The following is a 26,524-nucleotide window of genomic DNA, read 5'->3' on the forward strand; positions in this document are numbered from 1 at the left end:
TTCAGAGTGCTAGTGTGTTAGGAAGCTGTCTGGCAGAAACATTCACAAAATACATGTATAGGCAACTGGCATTAAGGTTGCCACGAGCAGAGGTACATGATAGCAGCACGGAGACCTACCGGGCGCCGGGAGGGAGCAAAAACGTGGACCGACTATGGGTCCCCAAGGAGCGGATTGGGAAACTGCCTTAGAGTGACTGTGAGCAAGTTTTTTCAGGAGGAAAGTGACATGTGAGAAATGCATTTTGTTCATTTACGCTCTCTAGCAATTTCCATAACACTGCTGCTAGGTGAAAGGTCGCTTGCTTAATCCCCCTGTCACCTTTCACGCTGATGATGTCACTCAGGTCACCTTGCGGTCTTACATTTGCCAGAAGGTGCCGGTTTCTGATTTGAGGTGGTGCTAGAGATTTTGGACCCCATGCAAGTATACGCTATTGCGCCCCCAACCCAGACCAATCCTATTATGTCAGCAATCGTCCTAACTTTCCCTCCCTTTATGGTGGCCCAGGACGTGATTACCTGTGACGGCCGTGCTGGATTTCAGTGTTTATTTCAGTATTTAACTGCCTTTATTAGGCAGAATTCTCAATCTTTAGATGGAGAGCTGGTCCTCATCTTTTTCATGGTGGGGGGTGACAGGCTGCAAATCTGCAGCAGACCCCTCTGCATCATTCCTGTGTCCAGTGTGGCGAGAATCAAGCTCCATGGTGGATCTTTGGGCCACTGTGAGATTAAAAGTACTCAGCTGGGTGGCAGAGGCACAATCAAATCTTGTTGAAAGTGTTAGCTGACCTTGGCTTTCGCGACACGCGGCTGACTCCAGGTCAGCGCGGCACTCCGATTAATCACACCATGCTGGTCATTGTGATTCTGGCCTTGCGCTCTTCCCACTTTACAACGCTTCTGTCTCTTGTCTGGGATTTCATCACATGACCTGCTGCTTTGTTTCTTTGTTGGCTAAATCGCTGCACTCCTGCTGGGGCCCTGGGGCTGAGAAGCTAGCAGAGACCAAGCTGGGATGGTACCTCCCGTTTGCGATGGAGGAGCTGAACTCTGATGTGGGCGGAATTTCAGGGGTGGCTTGTGAGTGTGAGCATCTTGCGCTGCTTTTTCAGATCACCTCCGAGGTGCACCTCTTCAGCCACACAAAGGGACGGCGCCACCAGCAGGCCGTTCGGGACAGCAGCAGCATCCAGGGCCGCGAGCTGTCCGACGAGGAAGTGGTAAGTAGTCTGTGCATGTCCGGAGATGGCTCTTTCCGGGAGCCTAAGCCATCAGTGCAGTTCTCTAGGTCACGGGCCTCCTCGCTGAGTGAAGCTCATTAGCAGTGCCCTCCTGACCTCTGACCTCTGACCACGGCCTCCCCTCGACTCAACTTATGGCAGATTTGGCCCTAGACTGCTGTTTTTTACTGACCATTTGTATTTCTGACTTTCGATGTTTACGGAAAAGTAATTGCTTGGAGTTTGAGCAGGTGGTTGATGGAGCTTTTATAAACTTCCTGCAGTGGTGATCATCACTGCTTATATGACATAAACATGGCTGAAATCACATGATCGAAAGCCTTTAAGCACTTTTCACTGTGACTAATCTTCTGGTCACATGCAGGTGAGAAGCTTTTATTTTTTTGGCTAGATAAATGTGGCTGGATGTTTCTTACGTTCCCAGAAAGGTATTGATGTCACCCTGACTTGGAAAGCCGACAGGTCACTGTCACGTTGGTGACGCATTTGATGATGTTTTCAGTAATGATGCTTATATTTTCACTGTAATTTTTACTTTTAGTGGGTGGGGGGCTTGGGGCCGCTGGATGACCTGAGCCACTCGTGAAACATGAGGTCACGATCATAAATCCCTGTTGGGGCCCAGACCCTAATTGAAATTGCCATGGTGGGAGCAGGACACTTGACCTGTCCTTCCTCACTGTCCCCTGCTGTCCTCCAGGCATTTAGTCATGAGGAGATTCCACACCCCCGTCATCTCTGGGACACCTAGACACCCAGGGGCACCTAAAACCTGACATAAAGTCCTTTGCCCTCCGCTGAGGTGTCATGAGCCGCCGTTGATTTAAAAAGGATCTTCTAGACTTTATAACACATACTTAAGCATCAGAAATTTAAAATAATTACAGTAAAAAAATCGGTAGGTAATGATTGGAGCCGTAGAAAGATATTTGCTTTGCATTATGGTGACACTTCCATCGCCGCTTCCAGAAGATGCCAGTCAGCCCAAAAGCCCTAGAAGATAAGAAATGAGCGTTTGCTCCTCTCTGAAGAAGGTGTCACTCGATGCCTTTGTCCTACGTGATGGAGCAGCTGATAAGAGCAGCTTTATGGCCCCGCAGGTGTGACGATCTCTCTCGTCGTCCTCGTCAGAAGCAAACAGTGCCATTGTCACCCTGCCCCGCCCCTCATTGTTCCCGAGACCCCAGGTGGTGACGTCCTGCCCCAAGGTCGCTGTGAACTGCCTGCAGTCGTCCATTCAAAGCACGAGGCCGTCTTCTGCAGATGTCATGCCTGCGAAGCGCAAATCCTCGGTCAATCAGTCAATCAATAAATCATTCAAAGTTTTGTAACATACGCATTTAGCCCCATGACTGTAAAACAGGGTACATAAGCGTAAAGAGACAGTAGACATGAAACAATATTCATTAAACAGTAATCATTAATATCCATGAATAGTGCGTAACTAGCAGTAAAGGGGGAGAGGTGGCAGTGTAGAAAGTCTAAGAATAGATAAGTGTGTATTTACGCAAGTTAGCTGTACATGTATATGCAAGTCACTGGCATCACTGTGAGCAAAACTCAGTGTGTCCTGAATGAATGATCCATTTTATTCCAGTTAAAGCTGTGCAGCTGTGGTGTATAAGCAGATAGATGGTGGATTATCACGCATGTGCAGATGAGACCTGAAGTGCCGTTTGAATGAAGCACGGTGGTATGAAGCAGAGCGTCCTGGGCGCGAAGTCCCCCACACCCGTTCGCCAGGATGCCATCAAACAGAGGGTTGTTCCCCTGAAGGTGCAGCAGAAACAATCCCATTAAGTCCCAGCTGGGAGACGTGGATCGCCTTTCAGGGAGATTGCTGAACATCTGCCTCCCCAGGAAGAGCGGGGAAAGGTCCCAGCCTAGGGTCAGAGAGCCAGGGGTCCCGGGAAGGGGGTAGGTGGTGCAGTGCGGCCAAGGGACAGCAGTTTGGCTCCTGACGATGGGGGGGGGGGGGCGCCAGCACGCCTCTGCGTGGGGGTGATGAGCACTCCGCCGTATCTCATTACCGTCCTTAAACGTTTATAGCCTGTAAAGCCTTCCACCTCTTTTCACGACGCAGCGTTTCTGCATTGTCACAGCAGAAGCACGATTGCCGACCTCAGACTAAGGTGCCCAATCGATACACGCATCGCCGGCGGGCTGTAAAGCAGAGCCTAAGTGTCCCGCACTTTTAAAGGCGCGTTTCTCACCCCCGCGCCTGTTAATCCGCCCCATAACACTGCACTGTCGTCCTGCTCCGTCCTCTTGGCTGCTTGATGATTATTGGGGTTCTCTGGTCACCTTACCTGTAATGAGCAAAGTCGAGTCTCCGCACTGGATTCCCCTCCCATCGGCCTTTAATTCATTGCCCCGTCGTAATTGATGGGCTGCCTCCATTGCGGGAAGGGTTAACAGAAAAAAGCTAAGAGCTTATTTACCCGAAACTTGGGATTTGTTAATGTTCTGTGCCCCCGCAGTCATTCTCAAAAGTGATGAACATCAGAAAAAGTTCATCTGAAAAGCGGAATTTGCAGATTGATCACAGCACCGTCCAATAAATGGCAGGCGTCCTGCATCCAGCCAAAAGGAATTCCACATGCAGGTGATTTGGGTCACAGCGCGACTTTGTCATGGCAATGACAGAATAATGAGATAATTGGTAGCTGTTTTTATATGCTTTCATCAATCTTTTTCATTTTTTCCTCTTGGAATTGTCAGCGGCATCTGATAAGCACCCACCTTCACCAGGTCACGATAGTTCATCCCTAGGAGGCTTTAATGGGTGTTCAGAGGAACTTTGGGGCGTGTTCAACGCGCCTCATAATGACAGAGTTAGGTGCCTTGGAGCTTGATGCCTTCGAGGGCGTTGGAAATGTTTGTGTTACTACGCATACGCCTGATTTATGGTTGTTCATAGGCTCTACGTGAAGTTTACACCATGGTCTATGCAAGTGTCTTCCACTGTTGTGAGCGTTTATACTTGTGTGCGGTCTGCGTCGCTGTGACATGCAGTTACATTTCTGGGTAGGTGTGCATCAGGCTACTACGTTGACTCTGCGCACAACCATTAATCAGTCTTTATTGAGGGAACCCTCTTTTTGGACTGTCATTTGGATTCCACTGGTTGTCAGTGATCCCCTCTGTCCCAGGTGCCACTGGGAGGTAGGCTGACCAGTAGATCTTGTTCTCTTTTAAGGTCCTTTATGACATACAGACGCCTTGTGTGAGTGACATGTACTTGTCAGACAGCCCCGATGTCCTTGTTGGAAACAATTACTTATTTCAAGCCACTCCTGGGATGTATGTTGTGGGCTGGCTGTGAGTATAGGGGGGGTATTGCGGCAGCTGGACAGCTGGTTTGTTGGGGTCGGGGTCATGTTCAGCCCAATGAATCCCGTTAACTGATGTAGGACTGCGGTCTGAGGTCCAGAAGTGCCTTCTGCTTCTTATAATCTGATAGCATGTTTATCTACTGACCAGCTGATCCTGAATGATCATGCAGTTTGTTCTCTGTCTGAAAAATAATATGCATCAATGTTGACTTGTTTTAAAAGCATAGCTCTCCTGGTGGGGTTAAGGAGCCCACACGATAAGTATGTGGTGATCAGATGCAACGTTACTGATCCTAGTTGGGGAGGGGGATTCTTTGTACAGTAGGATCCAGTAGGATAACCTAAAACAATGAAAATCACACTGTGGTAAATCTTATCGTATCATCGTATACTCTGTCTAAGGAATTCAGCCGCTTCGCTTTCCATTCCAGGAACACCTGTCCTTAAAGAAGTACATCGTGGACGTGGTGACGGACGGCACAGTCGCCGTGGAGCCGGCGAAGGATGGCGAGGAGAAGCAGAAGGCGAGGAAGAGGGCGAAGAAGCTGCGAGCTCGCATGAACTCCAGGTGACCTGCTGGGAACGCCACTCCTGCAGGGGCGAGGGGGACGCGGCCGGCTTTATGAGTAACAGGCCACGGAATGCGGGACGTTATGCGCTCCGCGCCCGTCATCAAAATAACACAGATGAGCCTAATTTATTGCCACTTTCTGTGATTGCGGAGGGAAGCTGGAGATCGATCGGCGGCCCTCGCCGTCACCTGTTAAGAGCTTTTCTCATAATTGGCTGCCAGAGTGCTGCCAAAACTGCAGCCTCCCGCCACATACAATAGTATGTTAAAGTATGTGTAAACCATGCCTGTTTTCCTACCCCCGCACTATTGATTTTTAAATGAAGTATCAAGGAAAATCAATAGTAATCAACAAATAGAGGGCGTCGCACTTGGGTGTCACATTCCGGGGCTTGGGGTAATCGATTTTGTTGTCTGTCACAACAAGAAAAGGAGGGAGAAGGAGCTTGAAATGGAGGAATAGAGTTGTAAGATGGGCCATATATCACCAGAGCAGAGAGGTGAGGAGTGCTAAGATGCAGACTCGGGCTTGTCCAAGCTGTTGTGAGGTCCTTGTCATGTCCTGTTCCCTTTGCCCCCTTGTGATGACCTCATCTTGTTCCCTCTGTCCCTTCTTGATGATCCCGTCGTGTTCCCACTGTCCCTTCTTGATGACCCTGGTGTGTTCCCTCTGTCCCTTCTTCATAACCCCGTCTTGTTCCCTGTATCCCCTCATGATGACCCCGTCTTGTTCCCTGTGTCCCCTCGCGATGACCCTGTCTTGTTCCCTGTATCTTCTCATGATGTCCCCGTCTTGTTCCCTGTGTCCCCTTATGATGATCCTGTCTTGTTCCCTTTGTCCCCTCATGATGATCCTGTCTTGTTCCCTTTGTCCCCTCATGATGATCCTGTCTTGTTCCCTTTGTCCCCTCATGATGATCCTGTCTTGTTCCCTGTGTCCCCTCATGATGATCCTGTCTTGTTCCCTGTGTCCCCTCATGATGATCCTGTCTTGTTCCCTTTGTCCCTTCTTCATAACCCCGTTGTGTTCCCTCTGTCCCCTCATGATGACCCCGTCTTGTTCCCTCTGTCCCCTCATGAAGACTCCGTCTTGTTGCCTATGTCCCCTCATGATGACCCTGTCTTGTTCCCTGTGTCCCCTCATGATGATCCCGTCTTGTTCCCTCTGTCCCCTCATGAAGACTCCGTCTTGTTGCCTATGTCCCCTCATGATGACCCTGTCTTGTTCCCTCTGTCCCCTCATGATGACCCCGTCTTGTTCCCTCTGTCCCCTCATGAAGACTCCGTCTTGTTGCCTATGTCCCCTCATGATGACCCTGTCTTGTTCCCTATGTCCCCTCATGATGACCCTGTCTTGTTCCCTGTGTCCCCTCATGATGACCCCGTCTTGTTCCCTCTGTCCCTTCTTCATAACCCCGTCGTGTTCCCTGTGTCCCCTCATGATGATCCCGTCTTGTTCCCTCTGCCCCCTCCTGATGACTCCATCTTGTTCCTTCGTGATGACTTTCTTGTTCCCTCTGTTCCTTTGTGATGTCTTTGTCTTGTTTCCTCTTCCATTAATGATGACCGCATCTTGTCCCCGCTGTCCCCACATGATGTCCTTGTCTTGTTCATTTTGTTCCCTCATGATGACTTCATCTTGTTGATGACTTTGTTATCCCTGTTAGCCAACTGAGAAAGTATTTTGGCGATGGCCTGTTGCATGGAATGTAAGCTGGGAGCAGAGATCATCTGAGCAGCATGTTCCTAGCGGCTGAATATCGTTGGAAGGCTTTTATGTCATCCGTCCTTCATCTCGATGATTAGGGTGTTCACCTTGTTCTTGATTACCCCCTAATTGCTCACATTCATTTTCAGGAACTTTATTAATTTGGTAAATATCAGACCCTGTTTGGCACCTATGTTCAGCATGTCTGAAATGGTTTTTCCTGTGTTCTGGTGAGTTGCTGGCCTTGGATTCAAGCCTTCCATATCGCTGGAGCAGTGTTGACCTGTTCATTAACCTGTCATGACATCTTTAGGATTTATACTTTTGTTTTACTTACCAGCAGGCAGCAAAACATGGTCGCCTTAACAAGTTGCGAGCTTCCAGCATCTCCTTTGTAGAGGTGAACACAGGGACAAGTCATGATAAATTGATCCTTACTTGATCGTTGTAACTTCGTGTTTTTCCCCTTCTCGTGCTAATATCGCTAATATTTATATCCAGAGGCCATTTAACTGGGGCCGCCATAGTAGATGATGTATCGTTTAGCAATTGGTCTGTTTAACCCCGAGGAACGTAAAGCTGTCATAGAAGCGAGGTGTAATCTATGCGCTGATGAAGGGCCCAACGCACTCCTGGCTGCTCCACGGCCATGTGGCTCCTCTCGCCAGCTGTGCCTTGGAAAATGATCTTTAAATGAAAGATTATGCTTTACTTGCCATTTGAACAAGAACAGGTGCATTGGAATGTATTTTTGCATATCCCATCATCCTCTCCTGCGAGAGAGACACAGACACACGCGCATATAGAGGTGAGAGTGAAGCTTGGGTTCCGAGCACAGGGTCAGCCATTTATCCGGCACCCCCGGGGCACTTTTGGGGGTTTAAGGACCAACGGAGATGTGGGTACATTGCCGAGCACAGGATCTAAACCTGCAACCTTCCAATGACAGGCACAGGGGCTTAACCCGGTGAGCCATACAACGCCCTCTTTTGGCTACACAGAGGACTCTATACTCATACCTGTTGTAAACCTACCTCTGTGTATTTCTGGCAGTTGGGTGAAATGACTCTAAATTGCTTTCAGTGTGTGATTGTGAGTCTTGGTCCTGTGATGGACTGACATCACACCCAGAGTGTACCCCCACATCAGACCCCGTGCTTCCTAAGAGGGGATTCAGGCTCAACATAATCCTGGAGTGGATAAGCAGCTGGAGGATGGATGGATATGTTATTTCCCAATCTGGCTGTTGTTCACACTTCTGCTTGGTGGCTGTCTGCCGAACAGCCTATAGGGGTTCCCCTTACGTTTATATCTGCGTCCCTTGCGCCTTGTTGATTTTGTACATTTCGATATGACTGATGGAGAACAACTGCGGTTTCTCAGTCTGATCTGTAGGTCCTGATGGACACTGCATGTCAGGTGTCCTCAGACGTCTTGTTGCGGTTTGCCGGAAATGTGGTCTGGTTTCATTTCACCTTGTCAGCTTTCCGCACTAAAAGCTGAGGACCACGTGGATTGGTTCTCAGCTGCCTTGATGCCTTTTCTGCTCTCAAGGTATTTTATCGGTCCTCTGGTGGAAACTCATGGGTTGCATCAGTTTATCAGTTCTCTGCTTGCGAGGCCGGCAGGTATCGCGTGAGATTCCAGGGGGAATCAGGCTGTTTTATCTGCCTGGGGCTGGGGCCTCCCACCTGTCAGCTCTCCCCTCTGGGGGCGTGGGTAGTTATCCATCACGGTGCCATTGTGCCCCAAGCTCACGGTTCTGCTTTGAGTAGGAAGTGTGTCATGTCGGGTGGGAATTCCTCTGCCACGTTTAGCAGTGTCCCCGGGGATGGGATGGGGGAGGGGGGGTGGTGGCATGTGTACCCTCACTTTGACCTGAGAAGTTCCTACACACTGGAGACCGGAGGCTGTTAGATGGAAGGTTCCAGTTAGAGATTTGGGTTCTGTTCACGGGCCTCGTTTCCAGGTGTCAGTTTAGGTCCGCTCTGCTCCACATTTCGTGATGTAAGTTTGCTCTTAGTCTCATCTCTCTGAAGGAAGATCCATTATAAAGCTTGATTCTGGGACCTCTACTCCTTGGTAATTACTCTAGTAGATTTTTAGATTGTATAAAAAGCACTCTCAAACATGACACTACCCTTGTCCTCTTCAGTAAAATTCACTTGTCTAAGTTTCTAAAAATGGCATTTTCGGGGCGATGGATCACGATGGATCACTACACAGCTTAAATGCTGAAGGCGATGCCTGAGTGCAGGCTCTGTACCTTGCAGCACCAGGGGGTATAACGTGGGAGAGCTGCCATGATGCCATTATGCGTTGGGCTAGGGCTGTAGAGAGGTTCATCCCGAGTGGCTCCTCGCTATAGGAGAGCAGAGTTCTCACTCAGGCAGACGAGCTTCTCTGTCAGCAGCTTAAAGCAGCATCTTTAGGAAGTGTTTAGTTTTATCTGCTGGCCGCTGACAGCCGACTCCTCCCGTATCCTGAAAGCTGTCCTTATCAGCAGGGTTAGGGCCCAGAGGTCGGGAGCAGTGACCTGTCCTGCACTTCAGAGATCGGGAGTGTGAAGTGTGCACTGATATCCCACAGGGCTTCAGGCGAAATATAGCCAGCGAGTCCCATCAGTCCTGCTGGGAGGTTTTTTCTGGGGGTGGTGGGTCCTTTGCTGTCAAGCTGACAAGTTCTCAGAATGTATAAGAATGGATTTGTGAGTTTGTGGGGGTGGAGTAAGAAGAAGCTGCCTTCGCAGAACTTAGCAAATGGTCACTTTCTGGCTTGTTTTGGAGGGTGGGGGGTTGTCTCCTTTCCTCCTTCAGCGTCGCTAAACTGCCCTCATCATTTCTCCTCCCCCTCCACAGAGCGAAGGAGTATGAGATCTCATTAGAGGGCAAGATGCAGGTTCCAGACTCAACATACAAAGCCAAGTAGGTCCCCTTCTTCCTGCGCCGCTCGCTCCTCTGCCTCCTCAGCTGAGCTGAGCCTCAGTATCTCCATGTGCCCCTCCCCCTCAGGCTCCAACGTCTGGTAAAGGACTTGGGGAAGCATCTCCAGGGACAGGACAGCGGGCAATGGGCCAACAGCAAGGTGTCGAGCCTGGACAGGACGCTGGGGGAGATCAGCCGCATCCTGGAGAAACAGGTATCATGTCCCGTTCATGTCCCACATCCCGTCTTTGTCCCATCTGTGTCCCACATCCCGTCTTTGTCCCGTCTGTGTCCCACGCCCTGTCTTTGTCCCGTCCCTGTCCCACGTCCCGTCCCTGTCCCACTTCCCGTCCCTGTCCCACGTCCCGTCCCTGTCCCGTCCGTGTCCCACACCCTGTCTTTGTCCCGTCCCTGTCCCACTTCCTGTCCCACGTCCCATCTTTGTCCCATCCCTGTCCCACGTCCCATCTTTGTCCCGTCCCTGTCCCATGTCCTGCCTTTGTCCCGTCCGTGTCCCATATCCCGTCTGTGTCCCATCCCTGTCACTTTGTGGCCCCAGTGTAGTGTCTTTCTGGCCAGCAGGAGGCTTCCAAACTTTGGGACCCCATGCAAATGCATAGTGTGAGTGGTGGTAATCACTGCTGCTGCAAGTACATCAGACACAATCACCCCCCCTTCCAAATGCATGAACAGGAATGTTCTGGTAACATGAAACTTAATGGGATTTGCCTTTCGCTGGTTTTAAGTATATATTGCAAGACAAACCGACCGTGGAACCTCTTCAGGATGGTTTCCAAAGTCCTGTTCCCTGATTTCCTGAGCCTTCAGTCGACACAGGAACGTCCTGCTCGTGCGCCATTATATGCTTGTATTTATCCTGTTTTTTTGACAGTGCCCCCCCACCTTGACACTTGGTACGTTCATGTCAGAGCCCCATCCCACATCCTGGGCAGCCGTTTCTCTGTAGCTGGTCATGCGCAGGCCAGCACCCTCTCTGGGAGTCTGGAGGTTCGGGTCCCCAGTGGATCTGTACCAAACCCTACATTCTGCCCCCGGTTGTTCGTAATGCAGGCCAGGTTCCGTTTGAAGGCGCACATGTTATAAATTGGGTGACTCCTGCCTGCCTGGGGACAACCCGCCATATCTGACATGCGCCTGTATTTCGCGGCGTTTTCGTGTCAGGATACACTGATTTACAGTACAGCTTCTCTTTGTAAATGTAGCATTTCTGCACGCTAATTTACTCCGATTTACGGGGAGCGATCTGTATGGTCGGGGCAGGGGAGGGATTCACTTCCTTAAATAGCCCTGCACCCGTAGCATTTAGCAAGCGTCCTCTGGTTACCGCAGCAAGCCTCGGCATCTCGCGGCCGGGAAAGCAGGTAGTATAAGAAACAGATGCTCCAGTTCGTCCTCTGAGAACATCTGAAATCTGCCTGTTTTCTAGAACCTTCTACGACTGTTGGGCCTGCCCGGCGCATCATGAAGATAAAACGGCCATTTATTTTCCGTTAATCTTTATTAACTTTCAGCATCTCCGTGGGTGTAAACCAGCAAAGGTGCACTGGGAGGCACTGTGCCAGTGAGGACGATGTAATTGTTGAGCGCAGGCCAAGCTACAAAGTCATTTTGACAATTTTTTTTTATAACCTGTACTTTGGAAAGTGTTCCAGAGCTACTTTGGAGCGGGCGGGGAGACTGTGAATGTGTTTATTATTTCCGAACATCAAAACCACCCCCATCTGCCCATCTTCTCAGTGTTTATACAGTTCACCGCCCCCAGCATTTATCCTGTGCCTGTCGTCAGCAGCACCATAAACGTGCTGCCGTGTGTGTCAGTCCTGCTCATGCCACTCTTTCTCTTGGAGACTTATCTGCACGGATTTGGATCAGGAGAAAACTCTGGAGCTGACATGCCCGGCGCCGCCCAGTGGATCCACACAGACGTCCAAGGGAGTTCGGAGTTCAGCGATTGCTTCAGACGGATAATTCCAGAAACTTAGGCCAGGAAGAATCCTTCTGGTCAGGGAGAGTCGCTGGTCGTGAGTTGTGATCCGGCTGAGTGTACAATGCCCCCCCCAAACATGTGTGGTGCTCGGCCCAGTTACCGCTGACGGCTCGCCAGCGTAGTCTGCTCCGATCGATAAGGTCAGGAAGGAGCAGCTATGGGCGACAGTCACCCTATTTTTTGAATGGCGGCAGCGAGCGGTCATTGTCCTGGCAGGGCGCGGGCCGGGGGCTGCTGGTGGCCGTCATTGACGCGTGGGCGGGATGAATAGGCCATTAATGGATTTCCTTGGGAGGGAGGATGCGTTGGGGGTGGGACAGAACAGGCTGGTCATAGAGACGAAACACGTCCATCTCACAGCTGAACGGAACCTCTCGGGGGTCCCAGTGCCACATGGGGATGCATTAAGAGATGTGCGGAGAGGTAAGTTTCATTTATTCAGTCACCCCCCTCCCCGAGGGGTACGCCCTCTTGTTAAATAAACACGCTCCATGTGGACGCTCAGCTCTGTCCTGCCCAGCTCTGCTTGTTTCCTTCACTGGCCCACCTGATCTTTATTGTCTCTGAAGTGTCCAATTTGGTCTCTGCCTTCCCTACCCCTCTCTGTGAGCCACACCAGGCATTTGGATCTCCCAAACCAGCCTCCTCCCCTGCCCCTGCCACACCCAGCCTGCTCGGGTCTCTGGCCCCAGCTGGTACCTCCCTCTGTGTCCACTGATGGTTTACTTTGCGTAAAATTTCCCATAGATTTACTGATTTACACTGAAGCCCAGTGTTTGTCACACCTCTCAGCTAGAAGGTGGCCGTAAATGGGCAGGGCTTACGACCGGCTGGAGCCTATCACGAAGGCAGAATCAAGTCACATGGTTTGTGGGGATGGCCACTTTTTATGCTTTCATTGATTGCCCATCAATGGGCGACTTGACATAGCCAAGGTTGGTAGGCGGGGCTTTGGCTAAACATCTATTAAGTCTTTTTAGGAGAGGTGATTAGTCTGAAGTGAATTATGGTGAAGACCGTAAACAAAGTGGGGTTTTGCGCATCAGTCTGAAGAAGTGAAGGAAAAAAAAAGGAATTCAGTTGGATGAAATTATATTTTATTATATACTTTTTTGGGACAGATCTGTATTGTGTCTTCATGTTGACTTTACTCTCTCCAGTTAGCAAACTTCCTTTCATTGTTGTTTCTCGTTAGATGCACATAATGGTATGACTGATATAGTGCTGCTGCCTGAAGCTCTGGCAGTATCGGTAGATGCAGTGCTACCTGACCATGAATGCTCTCATTCATGGGACCCTGAGGAGACAGACAGCCAGCCAGGAAGGACTGGGCAGCTTGGACCTGGTTTGACATTGTAATAAAACTGCCGGACTGTTTCACTTTCTTGGGATAGGAAGAGTTCACTGTCTTACATCATAAACTTGAACTGTACTCAAAAAATTGCTATCGATCAGAAATTACAAGTCGGATTTATAAGGAACCTTGTTTTTCTTTCTTCCCCGAATGTCCACTAGGTGGCACCTCTGCTAGTGATGCTCGCCTTCCCGGCCTTGACGTCCCTCCTGAAACAGCTCGTTGTACTTCTGTGACACTCTGCGTTGTTAGGGTTAGAGACCCCAAAAAAGGGGGAAGGGGCCGATGTTTAAACATTCCTTAGCCGTGCGCTAAGCCTCGTCGGCCGCGGTTTCTGCGGTGCGGCGCGGGGCTCTGCTCTCATCTTCACCGCTGGCGTGGTATGGAGGTGTGGGGTGGACCCCCCCTTCCAGATGTCTGTCTGAGGATTCTGTCGGGGAGGGCGGCATTTGGAAAACCAAACCAACTCTGCTGTCCAATTCAGATGATTGGAATTTGGGTTGTGTCCATGTGCTCCAGGGCAGGAATGTTTTATACATTTAAATTACGACTAGATTTAAATTATAACATGTTTTTATTAACAGTTGCTGCTCGAATTTCGTTTATCATGTATAAATCCCAAATATAATTAAGCATAAACTCTACTTGCAATGTAAGTAACCTAATTCAGATAGGACTCCTGGTAATCCGTTGAACATTTTTGACACTTGGAAGTTACATATGTGACTTTCCTCATCAGCTCAAGAGGAGACAAGTGATGGGTAACGGAGAGGAGAGTCCGGAATTGGCAGTCAGCTACCCAGATACACGCCCCCTTGTTACCTGAACAAACGGAAGTTGGCATGGCGATTTTCGATCGATCGTTTTCTTGACCGGGCTCTCTTAACATACCTGCTCCCGACTTATCTTAGCCCTGCCTGGTGTCCTGATCCTGCACCATGAATCCCCTGACTGATATGCTAGCCCTCTTCCCGAGATCGACCTTCTGTTTCCAGCACGGTGCGGTATTCCGATCCCCGAGCTCCGTGTGTGTAAACGCAGGCCGGCCGAGTCACAGCTGAGTGGTGGCTTGTCCTGCTCCCTCTACGGGACGTGCCCTGCGCCTGCACGAGGTAGATAGCCAGGTGGTGGCTGCCTACTCCGTGCCGTGCCCTGTGTGCCATTTGGTGGCACCCTGAGGGGTGCCTGTAGACATGAGCTGGACGTGGGACCTTGCTCTCCACGGCCCAATATCACAGACACTGCATGAGTTTTCAAGCTAAACATGAAGATTTAATGGGGTGTTTAACTAAATCAAGGCTTTTTTATACGATGGCTGCAATGGAGCATAATCTTGTTCCTTGAACAATAGTTATTATTATGAAGTCGCTATCAGAACCTGGGTGACGGTTCCTCCCTTAATCTCATTAGCTGATATGTGCCTATTGGACCCTCAGCTTCGTGCTCTCTGCGCCCCGCATGCCCTCTCTTCTCCGCTAGCTATCGATAGGCCCATGGCTATGTGCTGTTGCATGTTCCCATTGTTTACACACGGACCTGCCGCTGCCTCCCCCGAACATGACTCATGGGATGATGACGGTGTTTATGATTGCCAGGCCTCCGGGGAAGTGGGGATATTTGTTTTAAGAAAGGCAGAGTGTCTGTCTTCTACTTAGTCACACTCCTGACGGCTGGCAGAATCGCGGGGAACAAGCAGAGTCCCCTCCAGAGCTCGCTCTCCCGTGCAGACCGCAGACAGCTTTGATGAGGCTGCCCTGTTCTTCTTGCGGTTCACTGCGATCTTGAAGCTCGGCCGGGCACCATTGAACCTGGACTTTAGAGTAAACTTTGACCGTGGATCCGTTTCAGAAGTTTTTACAGCGTCCTAACCCTCCTGCCATCAAGTCCTGTAAATATCAAACAGTCTTAAAATATTTAGAGAAGCCGTTTTGATGTGGTTCATCTATGTGACCGTGTTTTGGTTTCTCATTTAACTGAATCGGTCCCTGGCTGAGGACGGCCCGGCTCCTGTCCCGTGTAGAGCTAGTGCATTAGCATGTTAGCGTGCGGCCGCGTGACCCTAGGGCAGGGTAGCCCCCGGGCGGCCCCACGACCCTCCCAGCACCTCTAATGAGCCCTCAGCCAGTTGTTCCCCATCTGTTGCCTGGGCTTTGAGAAGGTGGGAGTGTCCCGCCTCCCCCAGCGTGGGCTAATTAGAGTGCTCAGTGGGAGGTGAGTGCGGCCCACTTCCCGCCCCCCCATCAGCGGCCGCTTGGCCTTTGTGTTTCCTTGTCTAATGACAGTCACACGGCATCATAATTGGACGAGATTCCAGGGCCGTGTAATTCAAGTCCGGGCCGCCTCTCCTCCTCCTCAGACGCGCATCTTTCCGCGAGCGTTTAATCGCTGCTCCGCGGCCGAGTCTTTAATCCCGTCACTCAGCTTTTAGTTAGTCTGGCAGGGGCGGCGGCGGCGGCGATGAGGCACGCCCCGCCCGGGAACCTGCACCTCGCCTCCTTATCAGCGGCAGCCTGCTCTGCTGCTTTTAGCAACCGCTTTGGCAGAAAGCGCTGTCCTGCACCTCTGCTTCATTCGTGCCACTGCATCATCATGATTGGACGGGGCCACTTTCGGACACGCCTGTGTCTTTTTTGCTTAGTCGGACTGGTAGCAGCTGCAGCCGTGTGAAGGCAGAGTTTAAACTGTGGCCATTTGACAGTTGTCTCTGCCCGGGCCTCCTCGTCAGCTCCGGCCATCTTTATCATGGGAGCGAATACGCATTAGGGCTTTCTGTCTTTGGCCGAACAGCTGTACATCATCCATCCATCCATTTTCCAAACCGCTTATCCTACTGGGTCGCGGGGGGTCCGGAGCCTATCCCGGAAGCTATGGGCACGAGGCAGGGAACACCCCAGGATGGGGGGCCAGCCCATCGCAGGGCACACTCACACACCATTCACTCACACATGCGCACCTATGGGCAATTTAGCAACTCCAATTAGCCTCAGCACGTTTTTGGACTGTGGGGGGAAACCGGAGTACCCGGAGGAAACCCCAGGACGACATGGGGAGAACATGCAAACTCCACACACATGTGACCCAGGCAGAGACTCAAACTCGGGTCCCAGAGGTGTGAGGCAACAGTGCTAACCACTGTACCACCATGCCGCCCCAGCTGTACATCATTAACTAGCTAACTAACTAATTTAACTATCTAAGCCAGGGGTGCCCAACTCCAGTCCTGGGGGGCCGGAGCCCTGTGTAGCTTAGTTCATAAATGATTCAGCTCAAGAGCTGTGTGGTAATTAGCACAAGGAGTTGAATCAGGTGTGTTAAAGGAGGGGAAATGCAAAAATGTGCAGGACTCTGGCCCCCCAAGACTGGAGTTAGGCACCCCTGACCTAAGCTAACTAAACAACTAACTAACTAGCTGTCTTCCTGAATGCCTGCTTGTCTCTTTCTGTCTGTTTGTTTTCCCCCTAATATTCATTATGCTCCTAAATATTCCATGTTTTCAGGATTGTATATGTATACTTTTTTTCATTTGTTCACATCACGTTTGTTCGTACTGTGTATTGTCTGTGCAACTTGCCTGTGTTGCTCTATATGTATGTTTGTCTGGTCTGTGCTCTAAGTACTCGCTGCTGTATGCACAGGAATTTCCCTCTGGCATCAATAAAGTTCATCTAATCTAGTTTATGCATAAATAAAGCGTGTCGTAGCAGTACAATAAGCTATGTTCAGCGAAGGGTATTAACCGGTTGTAGCTGAGGTGCACCAGCTGCTACATTCGTGTGCACTCGGCATTGTTCCCATTCCTTTAGTGAGGCCAGTAGCTAACGACAGGCTGCTGACTGGGGGTCAGATCCACACCACCCAGAGAATACGAGCATGGCGGCCCTCTGCGCGCCACCTGTCATTGTCCGAGATGTGATTGGCTAAACCCCTCTCGGCTTGGCAGTGAGCTTTTCTGGCTACCGGACAATAGAGAGTCATGCAGGTAGCGTTAATGCTCGATGGGTATACGCGACCCTCTGCCCTCAGCGCCAGCCATGTGCGTGAGGTGCCCAATCGCAATCGGAGACGTCGGGCCATGAAGCCAACGAATTCCGTCGGCTCCTCAAAGCCCCTCTCCTTCCCAGAACGTTCCAGAATGTTCCGCGCAGACTCAGGGAGATTCTCCCCGGAGTTGATTTATACGGCTTCGTTGCTGCAGTCTGTGGCTTGCTGCCAAACCTCAGACATCACCTCCCCCCACCACCACCACCCCAGAACCCCACCCCATAACAAAAGAGAGAGATTGCGGCTTTCTGGGGTCTTAGCCTTTAATTACGCCCCCCTAACCCGCTGGCAGCCGATCAAATGTTGAACTTGTAGGAATTTTAGGAAGCAGGTAAGTTCGAGTGATGTAAACAGATCAGTTAAACATGCCTGTCCGCCATGACACAGCCAGTTTGTACAGCAATTACTCCTGGCGATTAAGCAGTTTTTTCATTGTACGTGACAGTTTGGGTTTTTGTTACCTGCATATCCAGCAACTCAGAGCCAGGTAGCTAATTTAAGCACAGACATGACAGTGGTCACATGCTTGTAATTCCGGAAGCAGGATTCGTCAGGACTCAGTAAATAGTGCAGCACATGATAGAGCATTTATGTAACAGACTGGGGGGCTAATGAACGCATAGCGAACCATCTGTAAGGTGCAAGGAAGCTGTGCTTCTTTTAGGGGTGGTGCGCAGTGGAGGGACCTGTGAGAGAGACCGGCACTGCTACTGCACCTTTGGGGGCTCATTTAATTTGTTTTTAGTTCGGAAGCAAATCGTTTGTTTGTATGTCATGTGGTTCACCTAACCGCTGTTATCCTGGAACGATTCCTGCATTCCGATCTCAGATTCCATGGGTTGTTTTTACTTAAGATCTAATTGTCTTTCTGTTAAACACACCGCCTGCTGCAGACTTTTTCCTTTAATAATCAAGTTGTTTATTATTTATTATTATTTATCATTTTTTAACTTGATTTTGAATCTGAGGTCTGAAACGGTCTGTGTTGGGCCTGTGTATGTATCACACTGTAGACATGCATGTGTATCTCCTGTCTCCAGGTGGGGGGGGGGGTGTCTTGTACTTTTGAGATTTAACAGAAATGCTTTTGGGATCCCTTTGTTTTGGGTTTCACTTCAGCTCTGCTTTGGAAATGGTGGGGGCAGGGGGTATAACCTGATAGCGGGGGCCGGCTCGCTGCCGCTCACTGCACCTCTTGTTCTCCCCCCACAGAACAATGCGGATCAGGTGGCATTCCGGCTGGGAGGGGGACTCCAAGCCTTGGAACAGATTCTGCAGGTAGCTGCAGTGGCCCCCACCCCCACGGCAGTCCCTCGCATCCCGCTGAAGTGAGTACCAATGCCCCACCTCTGCCCCCACCCTGTCAGGGATGGTACTGAGGAAGGGGGCTGTAGCGTGGGTTAGGGTGACTGGCTACCCCCCCCCCCCCCCAATGTAGTCCTTCATCAGATGACCCTCAGTGACCTTTATAACAAACATACAGATGTGAGCGGCAGATTCACTGGTCTGTGTGCCTGTACCTGTGTTCTTTTATTGACCATTAAAGGAGCATGAGTAGCTAAACCCCCCCCCCCCCCCCAAAAAAAAAAAAAAAGAACAGTTACCCACACCTCTGTGTGAGCAGTGAATTTGCTCTCTTGCTCCTGCCTGCGTGCGGTGGCACGTCTGCCTCTTTCATCTGGAGATGTTCTCCTGACATGTTCTGGAAGAGTAGGGGAGGAGACGCTCTTCCTGAAAGGCATATCTTTCATGTTCAATCAAACGCTGAAGTGGTCCTTAGTCAGGATAAAGGAATGGGCTGGACTCCCCTCTGGAATGGATCAGCCCTGTGCCTCAACTTGTTGGAAAATGCTCACATTCTGGTGCCGTTGGGGATGATCCGGTTCAGCCAGTCGTATATTCATCAGAGTGAAATGGTGACCAGTGCAAGCAAACCGCCAGCCTTGCCGTTAGGATTTCGGAGAATCCCTTCTGAACTTCCTTGGATTAATATTTTTAGCTAGTGTTTTTGAGAGTAGTGATTTTACTTGTTCTTACGTAGATTAGCGAGGTTGTTTTGGTTAAGTACCTGTTTTAGCCGGATATGCGGTGGGGTGGCGAGGCCAGCGATCAGAGCCAAGCACGTAGGGGTGACCTGCTCCAGACATGGATGGTGGGGGAGCGCAGTCAAAGAACCGGGATGGGTGTCTTTGGAAGAGAGCAGCACATTAGAAGAAAACGGTGAACGTCAAAGCTTGTGTTAGAACGGTTGCACGGTGTTTAGGACCCTACCTCACGGCAATGTTTTATTTAGTCATTTACATTAGATTTTTATAGCAGACGCTTTTACACAAAGTTGTGTCCATTTTGCAGAACGCAGGATCCGAAAGTCCCTGGTGAAGTTGGGGGTTAAGGGCCTTGCTCAAGGGGCCCAGTAGTAACATCACTCTGCTGAGCCTGGGATTTGACCCCCTGACGACCTGATCACTGGCACAGCATGTTAAACCACTGAGTTTCTTTTTCTAATGACCATAAGAAGCCAGTCCCCAGGTTCTGTAAGCTGCGGGTCATCCTGCTCTATGGCTCTGGCTCGGCTGCGCTGCACCGCGAGTTGGTGGTGTTTCTGTGTCCGTCCCACGCCCTGGATATTGACCGGCTCTCTTCCCTTTAAGCACGCTGAGTGATATACCGAGGCAGCGCTGGCCAGGACCCTCTGGAGCGTTCTCCTCAGCGTAGTTTGATGTCCGTCTTGTTACCATTACATTAATGAGCTAATTATTCTCTCTGTGATGTTAATACTTCGACGTGATGCTCTGGAATTCCCCCGGGAGGCAGGACTGCCGGCGGATGTGAAGGTTGGGTGTCTCCTGCCGGGAGGAAGCCACTCCGATGGGGCCAGATTACGCATCGCCCTGCGTCCCAGACGGTGACCCACAGAGTCCCTGATAAATAATGATGTGTGGGCAGAATTACCAGCAGTGGGGGCTGCGCTCTGGGCTCCTCCTGATTGATTTCTGTTTGCATTTTTTGAAACATTGCCCCTACCGCAGGATCCTTTCTGTTGAACTGACAGGAATTTACATGGTTCTGCTGTTGCTTTCCATTTGAATGTTTTATTGAAACCTCTGGAGAAGATGCAGTTATGGCCGGCACCATTGACTTTAGAAGGAAATATAGATGTGTCTCGATCTGTTAAGCCCCTCCCTCCAACAGAGATGTCTCACCTGTCCTTTTTGTCTGTGTGTGTGTGTGTGTGTGTGTGTGTGTTTGGGGGGGGGGGGGGGGGTGCAGCCAGGCAAATACGTACTGTCCTACCTGTGGTTGCAAAGGTGTGGGAAGTTTTCAATGAATTTCCAGAAACTTTCCATTCCATGAGAAGTTAGGCTGGGGAATTTTGGAAATGTTCCAAGTTGGAAACTTTCCATGGGAATTAATGGGTATATATAGGAATTAATGGGAAGTAGCTGAATATTTGGGGTAATATATACAAATTGTATCTTATACAAACATAAATGTAAACATTTTATTTTATCATAAGCAGACGCGCATGCAAATATTTCTCATTTAAATTTTAAACATGACATTTTTGACTTCAAATTCAAATTGAATTTACATTGAATCTGGTTGTTTTAACCAGGATTATGCTGCAAGATGTTTTTACAGCTGCATTTAACCTGGGTGGGGGGCATTGCTGCCCACGTTGAGGAGGCTGATAAGTGAAAGCGAGTCAGACCCTGGGTGACGCTCAGCAGAAGGTGTGAGGCCTGCAGCCAGATCCTCGAGGGTCTCCTTAGCAGATCAGGGAGGTTGGGGCCATGTGGAGAACCCAGTAAGACTGGCTGTAATGTTACCGAGGTGGGATCGTGTTCCGGAAGCTTCTGCTCCTCAGCCCTGATGTCCTGAGGCGGACTCTGGGGCACTGTGTGTGTCCCTTGGCGTTATCTGGGGGTTATCCGCTGAAATCAAAGCCGGGGTGCCATGATTTGGGGCTGCCGTTATCAGCCAGTCTGTCCCTGCACAGGGTTTGCTCGCGGGGCCGTGGGATGAGTTTCCCAGTCATATCCAGCAGATCAGAATGATCGGCGACGGAACGAACTGGAATGCCAGTTTGTTCCGAGGACTTCAGATACCGGAAGGATAGTTTTACTTTTCAACTTCCTCCTGTTTTTTTGTCCTTTTGGTTTGCTTCTAGAAAAGTTTCTGAAACTACTTCCTTGCCTATTTCCTCCTGAACCGTTTGTAGCTGCATATACTGTCTCAGCAAGTGATCCTGAATTGTGTTCAGATCGGAAGGTTCTGAAGATTGTCTTGAGTCCAGTGATGTCCTGGTACAGCAACTTAACTCCCAAGTGTATAAGTGTGTGTGTGTGTGTGTGTGTGTGTGTGTGTGTGTGTGTGTGTGTGTGTGTTCCTTTCTTTCACCCAGTGTCCCTCTTGCATTAACCCCTCGCATACCGGCCCACAGAGGGCCAGGCCTGCCCTGCTGGTGAGGTTAAGCTGTTTCAAGGAGGTGAGGAGATTACACGCCCTATTATCCCCTTGTCCCGTTCCCTGCAGGCGGGCGGCGCGGGCCAGCTCGGAAACATAATCCCGTGTCTACAAGATAAGGTGCTATTATGCAGAGATTAACAATATGGCCGTTGTTTGCGGTCTGGGCGGTGTCGGCAGCGTTGGAGTCAGGTTCTGCGGGCGGATGTGAACCCTGCCAGCAGGCGGGCTGACGTGACCGGCATGCGGAGCAGGGCGTGCCCCGTAACGCGAGTATGGGGGTCCGCCAGTCACCTCCTTCAAATCTTTGCTGGGGGGCATTCAGCAAGGGGAACAAGGTAGTTATTTTCAGGCTGCGAACGGCGGGAGCTTCATGTCACGTGATATGGGGGGGCTACCTGCAAAGCGGCAGTGTGGCGGGGGCCGGGGTTAACGGGCGTCTTTGAGAGGCTCTCTGCTGTCTGTGGGGCGGCATTGACATGAAAAGCTGGGGGAGGGGGGGGCAGTGTGGGGGCTGGCGGGAAGCCGGAGTTCCTGCGGTGTGATTCGGTGTGAGAGAGTGGCCGTCTGGGCCTGTTCTGCAGGCACATCAGCCCTGGGTTTCACACCCACTCTCCTCATAAATTTATGTAATTCTTAATTATGTATTTCCAGCAGTTGAAGGAGCAGCGAAGGAGAAGGAACTAATGTTTACACTCCAGATTGTGCTAGAACTGATATGCATAACAATGCTGATTTGGTCTCTAAGCATAGCCAGTCTGCGCAGTATTTGGACTCCACACGCCCTCACAGAGGCCCCTCACTTTCCTGTCTGCACAGTGTCCAGACTCTATTTTCCCTCACAGAGAAGCCCCTCACTTTCCTGCCTGCACAGTGCCCAGACTTCACAGACTCCATGCTCCCTCACAGAAAGGCTCCTCACGCTCCTGTCTGCACAGTGCCCAGACTCAATGCTCCCTCACAGAAAGGCTCCTCAGGCTCCTGTCTGCACAGTGCCCAGACTTCATGCTCCCTCACAGAAAGGCCCCTCACGCTCCTGTCTGCACAGTGCCCAGACTCCATGCTCCCTCACAGAAAGGCTCCTCACGCTCCTGTCTGCACAGTGCCCAGACTTCATGCTCCCTCACAGAAAGGCCCCTCACGCTCCTGTCTGCACAGTGCCCAGACTCCATGCTCCCTCACAGAAAGGCTCCTCACGCTCCTGTCTGCACAGTGCCCAGACTTCATGCTCCCTCACAGAAAGGTCCCTCACGCTCCTGTCTGCACAGTGCCCAGACTCCATGCTCCCTCACAGAAAGGCCCCTCATGCTCCTGTCTGCACAGTGCCCAGACTCCATGCTCCCTCACAGAAAGGCCCCTCATGCTCCTGTCTGCACAGTGCCCAGACTTCATGCTCCCTCACAGAGAGGCCCCTCACTTTCCTGTCTGCACAGTGCCCAGACTCCATGCTCCCTCACAGAAAGGCCCCTCACTTTCCTGTCTGCACAGTGCCCAGACTTCATGCTCCCTCACAGAAAGGCCCCTCATGCTCCTGTCTGCACACTGCCCAGACTTCATGCTCCCTCACAGAAAGGTCCCTCACGCTCCTGTCTGCACAGTGCCCAGACTTCATGCTCCGTCACAGAAAGGCCCCTCACGTTCCTGTCTGCACAGTGCCCAGACTCCGTGCTTCTTCACAGAAAGGCCCCTCACGCTCCTGTCTGCACAGTGCCCAGACTCCATGCTCCCTCACAGAAAGGCCCTTCACGCTCCTGTCTGCACAGTGCCCAGACTTCATGCTCCCTCACAGAAAGGCCCCTCACGCTCCTGTCTGCACAGTGCCCAGACTCCATGCTCCCTCACAGAAAGGTCCCTCACGCTCCTGTCTGCACAGTGCCCAGACTCCATGCTCCCTCACAGAAAGGCCCCTCACGCTCCTGTCTGCACAGTGCCCAGACTTCATGCTCCCTCACAGAAAGGCCTCTCACTTTCTTGTCTGCACAGTGCCCAGACTCCATGCTCCCTCACAGAAAGGCCCCTCACTTTCCTGTCTGCACAGTGCCCAGACTTCATGCTCCCTCACAGAAAGGCCCCTCACGTTCCTGTCTGCACACTGCCCAGACTTCATGCTCCCTCACAGAAAGGCCCCTCACGTTCCTGTCTGCACAGTGCCCAGACTCCGTGCTTCTTCACAGAAAGGCCCCTCACGCTCCTGTCTGCACAGTGCCCAGACTCCATGCTCCCTCACAGAAAGGTCCCTCACGCTCCTGTCTGCACAGTGCCCAGACTCCATGCTCCCTCACAGAAAGGTCCCTCACGCTCCTGTCTGCACAGTGCCCAGACTCCATGCTCCCTCACAGAAAGGCCCCTCACTTTCTTGTCTGCACAGTGCCCAGACTCCATGCTCCCTCACAGAGAGGCCCCTCACTTTCCTGTCTGCACAGTGCCCAGACTCCATGCTCCCTCACAGAAAGGCCCCTCACTTTCCTGTCTGCACAGTGCCCAGACTTCATGCTCCCTCACAGAAAGCTCCCTCAAGCTCCTGTTTGTGCAGTGTCATGGGGGGCTCCTGCTTCCATGGTGACAGTCGACAGCTGTTCTTCTCATAATAAGATTAGAGTAAGAAATTAGTTTTGCGCTCTTTAATCTGTTGCTTAGCAGCACCGGACTCCTGGATCAGCCACTGTGCCAGGAGCAGTTGGAGTTTGGGACCCAGTGGCGATATGGTCACTCTGATGCCTGCGGTCTTATTCTCCTACATTCCGTCCAGCACACCGTAGCTGGGAACGACACGGCAGGTAGGTTTCCCATAGAGCCTGCGACCTGGACGGGGGACCTTATGAAAGGGGCTAAATGAGAGCTATGGTTTCGAAACGCAGGGAGCACTGGCAGGCCTGAGAGCACAGGCGGGGAGACCGTAGGCATTCTGGGAGTTTCTGTGATTAGTCAGTCAGTGAAATCTCACAACGGGGCAGAGTTTCCCTTCTGCTGACAAGCCGGCTTTGGCTGAGTGGCACAAACGTGCCTTCTTTTTTTTCCAGGCAAATCAATTGGCCGCCCCGGGGCTGGTCCACTGCCCAGAATGCACAGTTTGGAGGGCGTCTCACGTTACTCCTGTACCCTTGCTGAATAGGACCCTGTATTATCTCTCCACTCAACCGTGCTTCTTCCATTTTGCACCAGCTAGTTTTCAAGACCCAACAGATAAGTCTTTCTCCCCCATCAATGGTGGGAACACAATGAGCTGTTCACTGTGTTTGTGCATCGACGGGCCCCATGCGCACTGGGCAAATCGGGGCCGCGGGGTCTATGGGCCCCGGGGGGCCCACCGTGTCTGGCCTAGGCCCACACCCAGCAAGCCGGCTGTGTATCCTCGTCCGCTTTCCCGCGCTGACAGATGTCTGTCTGCGTTTCTGTCATACAGATTTTATTACGAGATCTGGTGAGGTTCTGCTGAGGATTCATAACAGATGTGAAGGTTCTGGTCGATATCAAAATGTTTAAGAGTTAAATAAACACGGCCTACTTCAGATTCCCCCTCGCGAGGGCCTGGGAGGACGCCCCCTCTGTTTCTGGTTAAAACCCGCCTTTGTCCGGAGCACCAGCGGGGAGAGATGATGGCGGCAGCGGAGGCAGTGATAATAAGGCCACAGCGGCAGCGCTCACTTTATCTGTTGCATTTATCTGCCGCCCGAGATGGAGGCTCCTCGCATTTGTTTATTCACTTTCTCTGCGCCCTTGCTGAGTGGGGGTGTCCCTTGCCTGGCCTGTCGCGGGCTTGCGACCTCTAGCCGACGCCGATGGCTGGTTGTGTTTCCTTGGTTGTTACTCGTATTCCTGAGTCTTGTAGTCTGGGGCAGAAATCAGGTTGCCCCCCTTGGACGTTTGGGCAAAGGTCATGCCTGCAACCCACACCTCACGCTTCCTGTTCCAGTGTTTGCAGGAAGTGGTTGCATTCTTGTGTTGCTTCTCATGGCAGATTGTCTGCCTGTCTCTTTGTCTATTTCTTTGTCTCTCTGTCTTTCTGTCTAAGCTATGATCCCCTGCTTACCCATTAAACTTTGGATGAAGCAAAAAGTCAGCATGTGGTCATCCAGTATGTGATTCCATCTGGCCGAATTGTAACCCGCCATTATTCCCGCTGAGAGCCTTTTCCCTGCGGTTGACATGCGTCTGTAGCTGTGTCTGTGACCCGCCATAATTCCCACTGAGAGCCTTTTCCCCTGCGGTTGACATGCGTCTGTAGCCATGTCCATAACCTGCCATAAAACCCAGTGAGAGCTGTTTCCTCGCGGTCGGCGTGGGTCTGTAGCCATGTCTGTATCCCGCCGTGATTCCCAGTGAGAGCTGTTTCCTCGCGGTCGGCGTGGGTCTGTAGCCGTGTCTGTAACCTGGCATGATTCCCGGTGAGAGCCTCTTCTCCATGGACACTGTTCGTTTGTAAAGATCTCACTTTTTCGTCTGTTCCTCCCACTCTGCAGGTCACTCTGTTCGGCCTGTCAGCACGTACTCCGTCGCCTGCTTCGCCTGTCCCGCCCAATTGCTCCTATGTCCTACTGAGCAACAAGATCGCTTTCCTTACGGACCTCCTGTTACACCAGCTCACGGTAAGAGCCCCCAGATCCCGACATTCACTTAACACACTTTTACCCAAAGTGTCATTATTATAATTTTTTTTGGTAAAGAGGATCAGATAGTCCCTTGAGCGCTTGGGGGTGCTGATCACAGGAATCTAACCAGTGACCTTCTGATCACAGGCACAGCAGGCCCAATCTGCTGAGCCACACAGTGTCCCCCTATGTCGTTAATGTGTGCGTCCGCTGTCAGCCTGTGTCTGCAGTGGATTTACTCACAAACGAGGGGAGACGATCGTAGTTTATCCATGGAAGGC

At 51.2% G+C, this 26,524-nt stretch overlaps 1 protein-coding gene across 1 annotated transcript in view; it reads left to right on the forward strand.

Moving 5' to 3' along the window:
- Positions 1-26,524, forward strand: part of scaper (S-phase cyclin A-associated protein in the ER) — a 71,190-nt gene that overhangs the window by 22,876 nt on the left and 21,790 nt on the right. The window contains 8 exon segments of the mRNA XM_049031078.1: positions 1,118-1,225; positions 5,013-5,149; positions 9,719-9,784; positions 9,872-9,998; positions 18,400-18,515; positions 26,115-26,130; positions 26,132-26,164; positions 26,166-26,240. Coding sequence (XP_048887035.1) covers positions 1,118-1,225; positions 5,013-5,149; positions 9,719-9,784; positions 9,872-9,998; positions 18,400-18,515; positions 26,115-26,130; positions 26,132-26,164; positions 26,166-26,240 — 678 coding nt within the window.

Source organism: Brienomyrus brachyistius, chromosome 11 (assembly GCF_023856365.1).
Source record: "Brienomyrus brachyistius isolate T26 chromosome 11, BBRACH_0.4, whole genome shotgun sequence".
Taxonomy (NCBI): Eukaryota; Metazoa; Chordata; class Actinopteri; order Osteoglossiformes; family Mormyridae; genus Brienomyrus; species Brienomyrus brachyistius.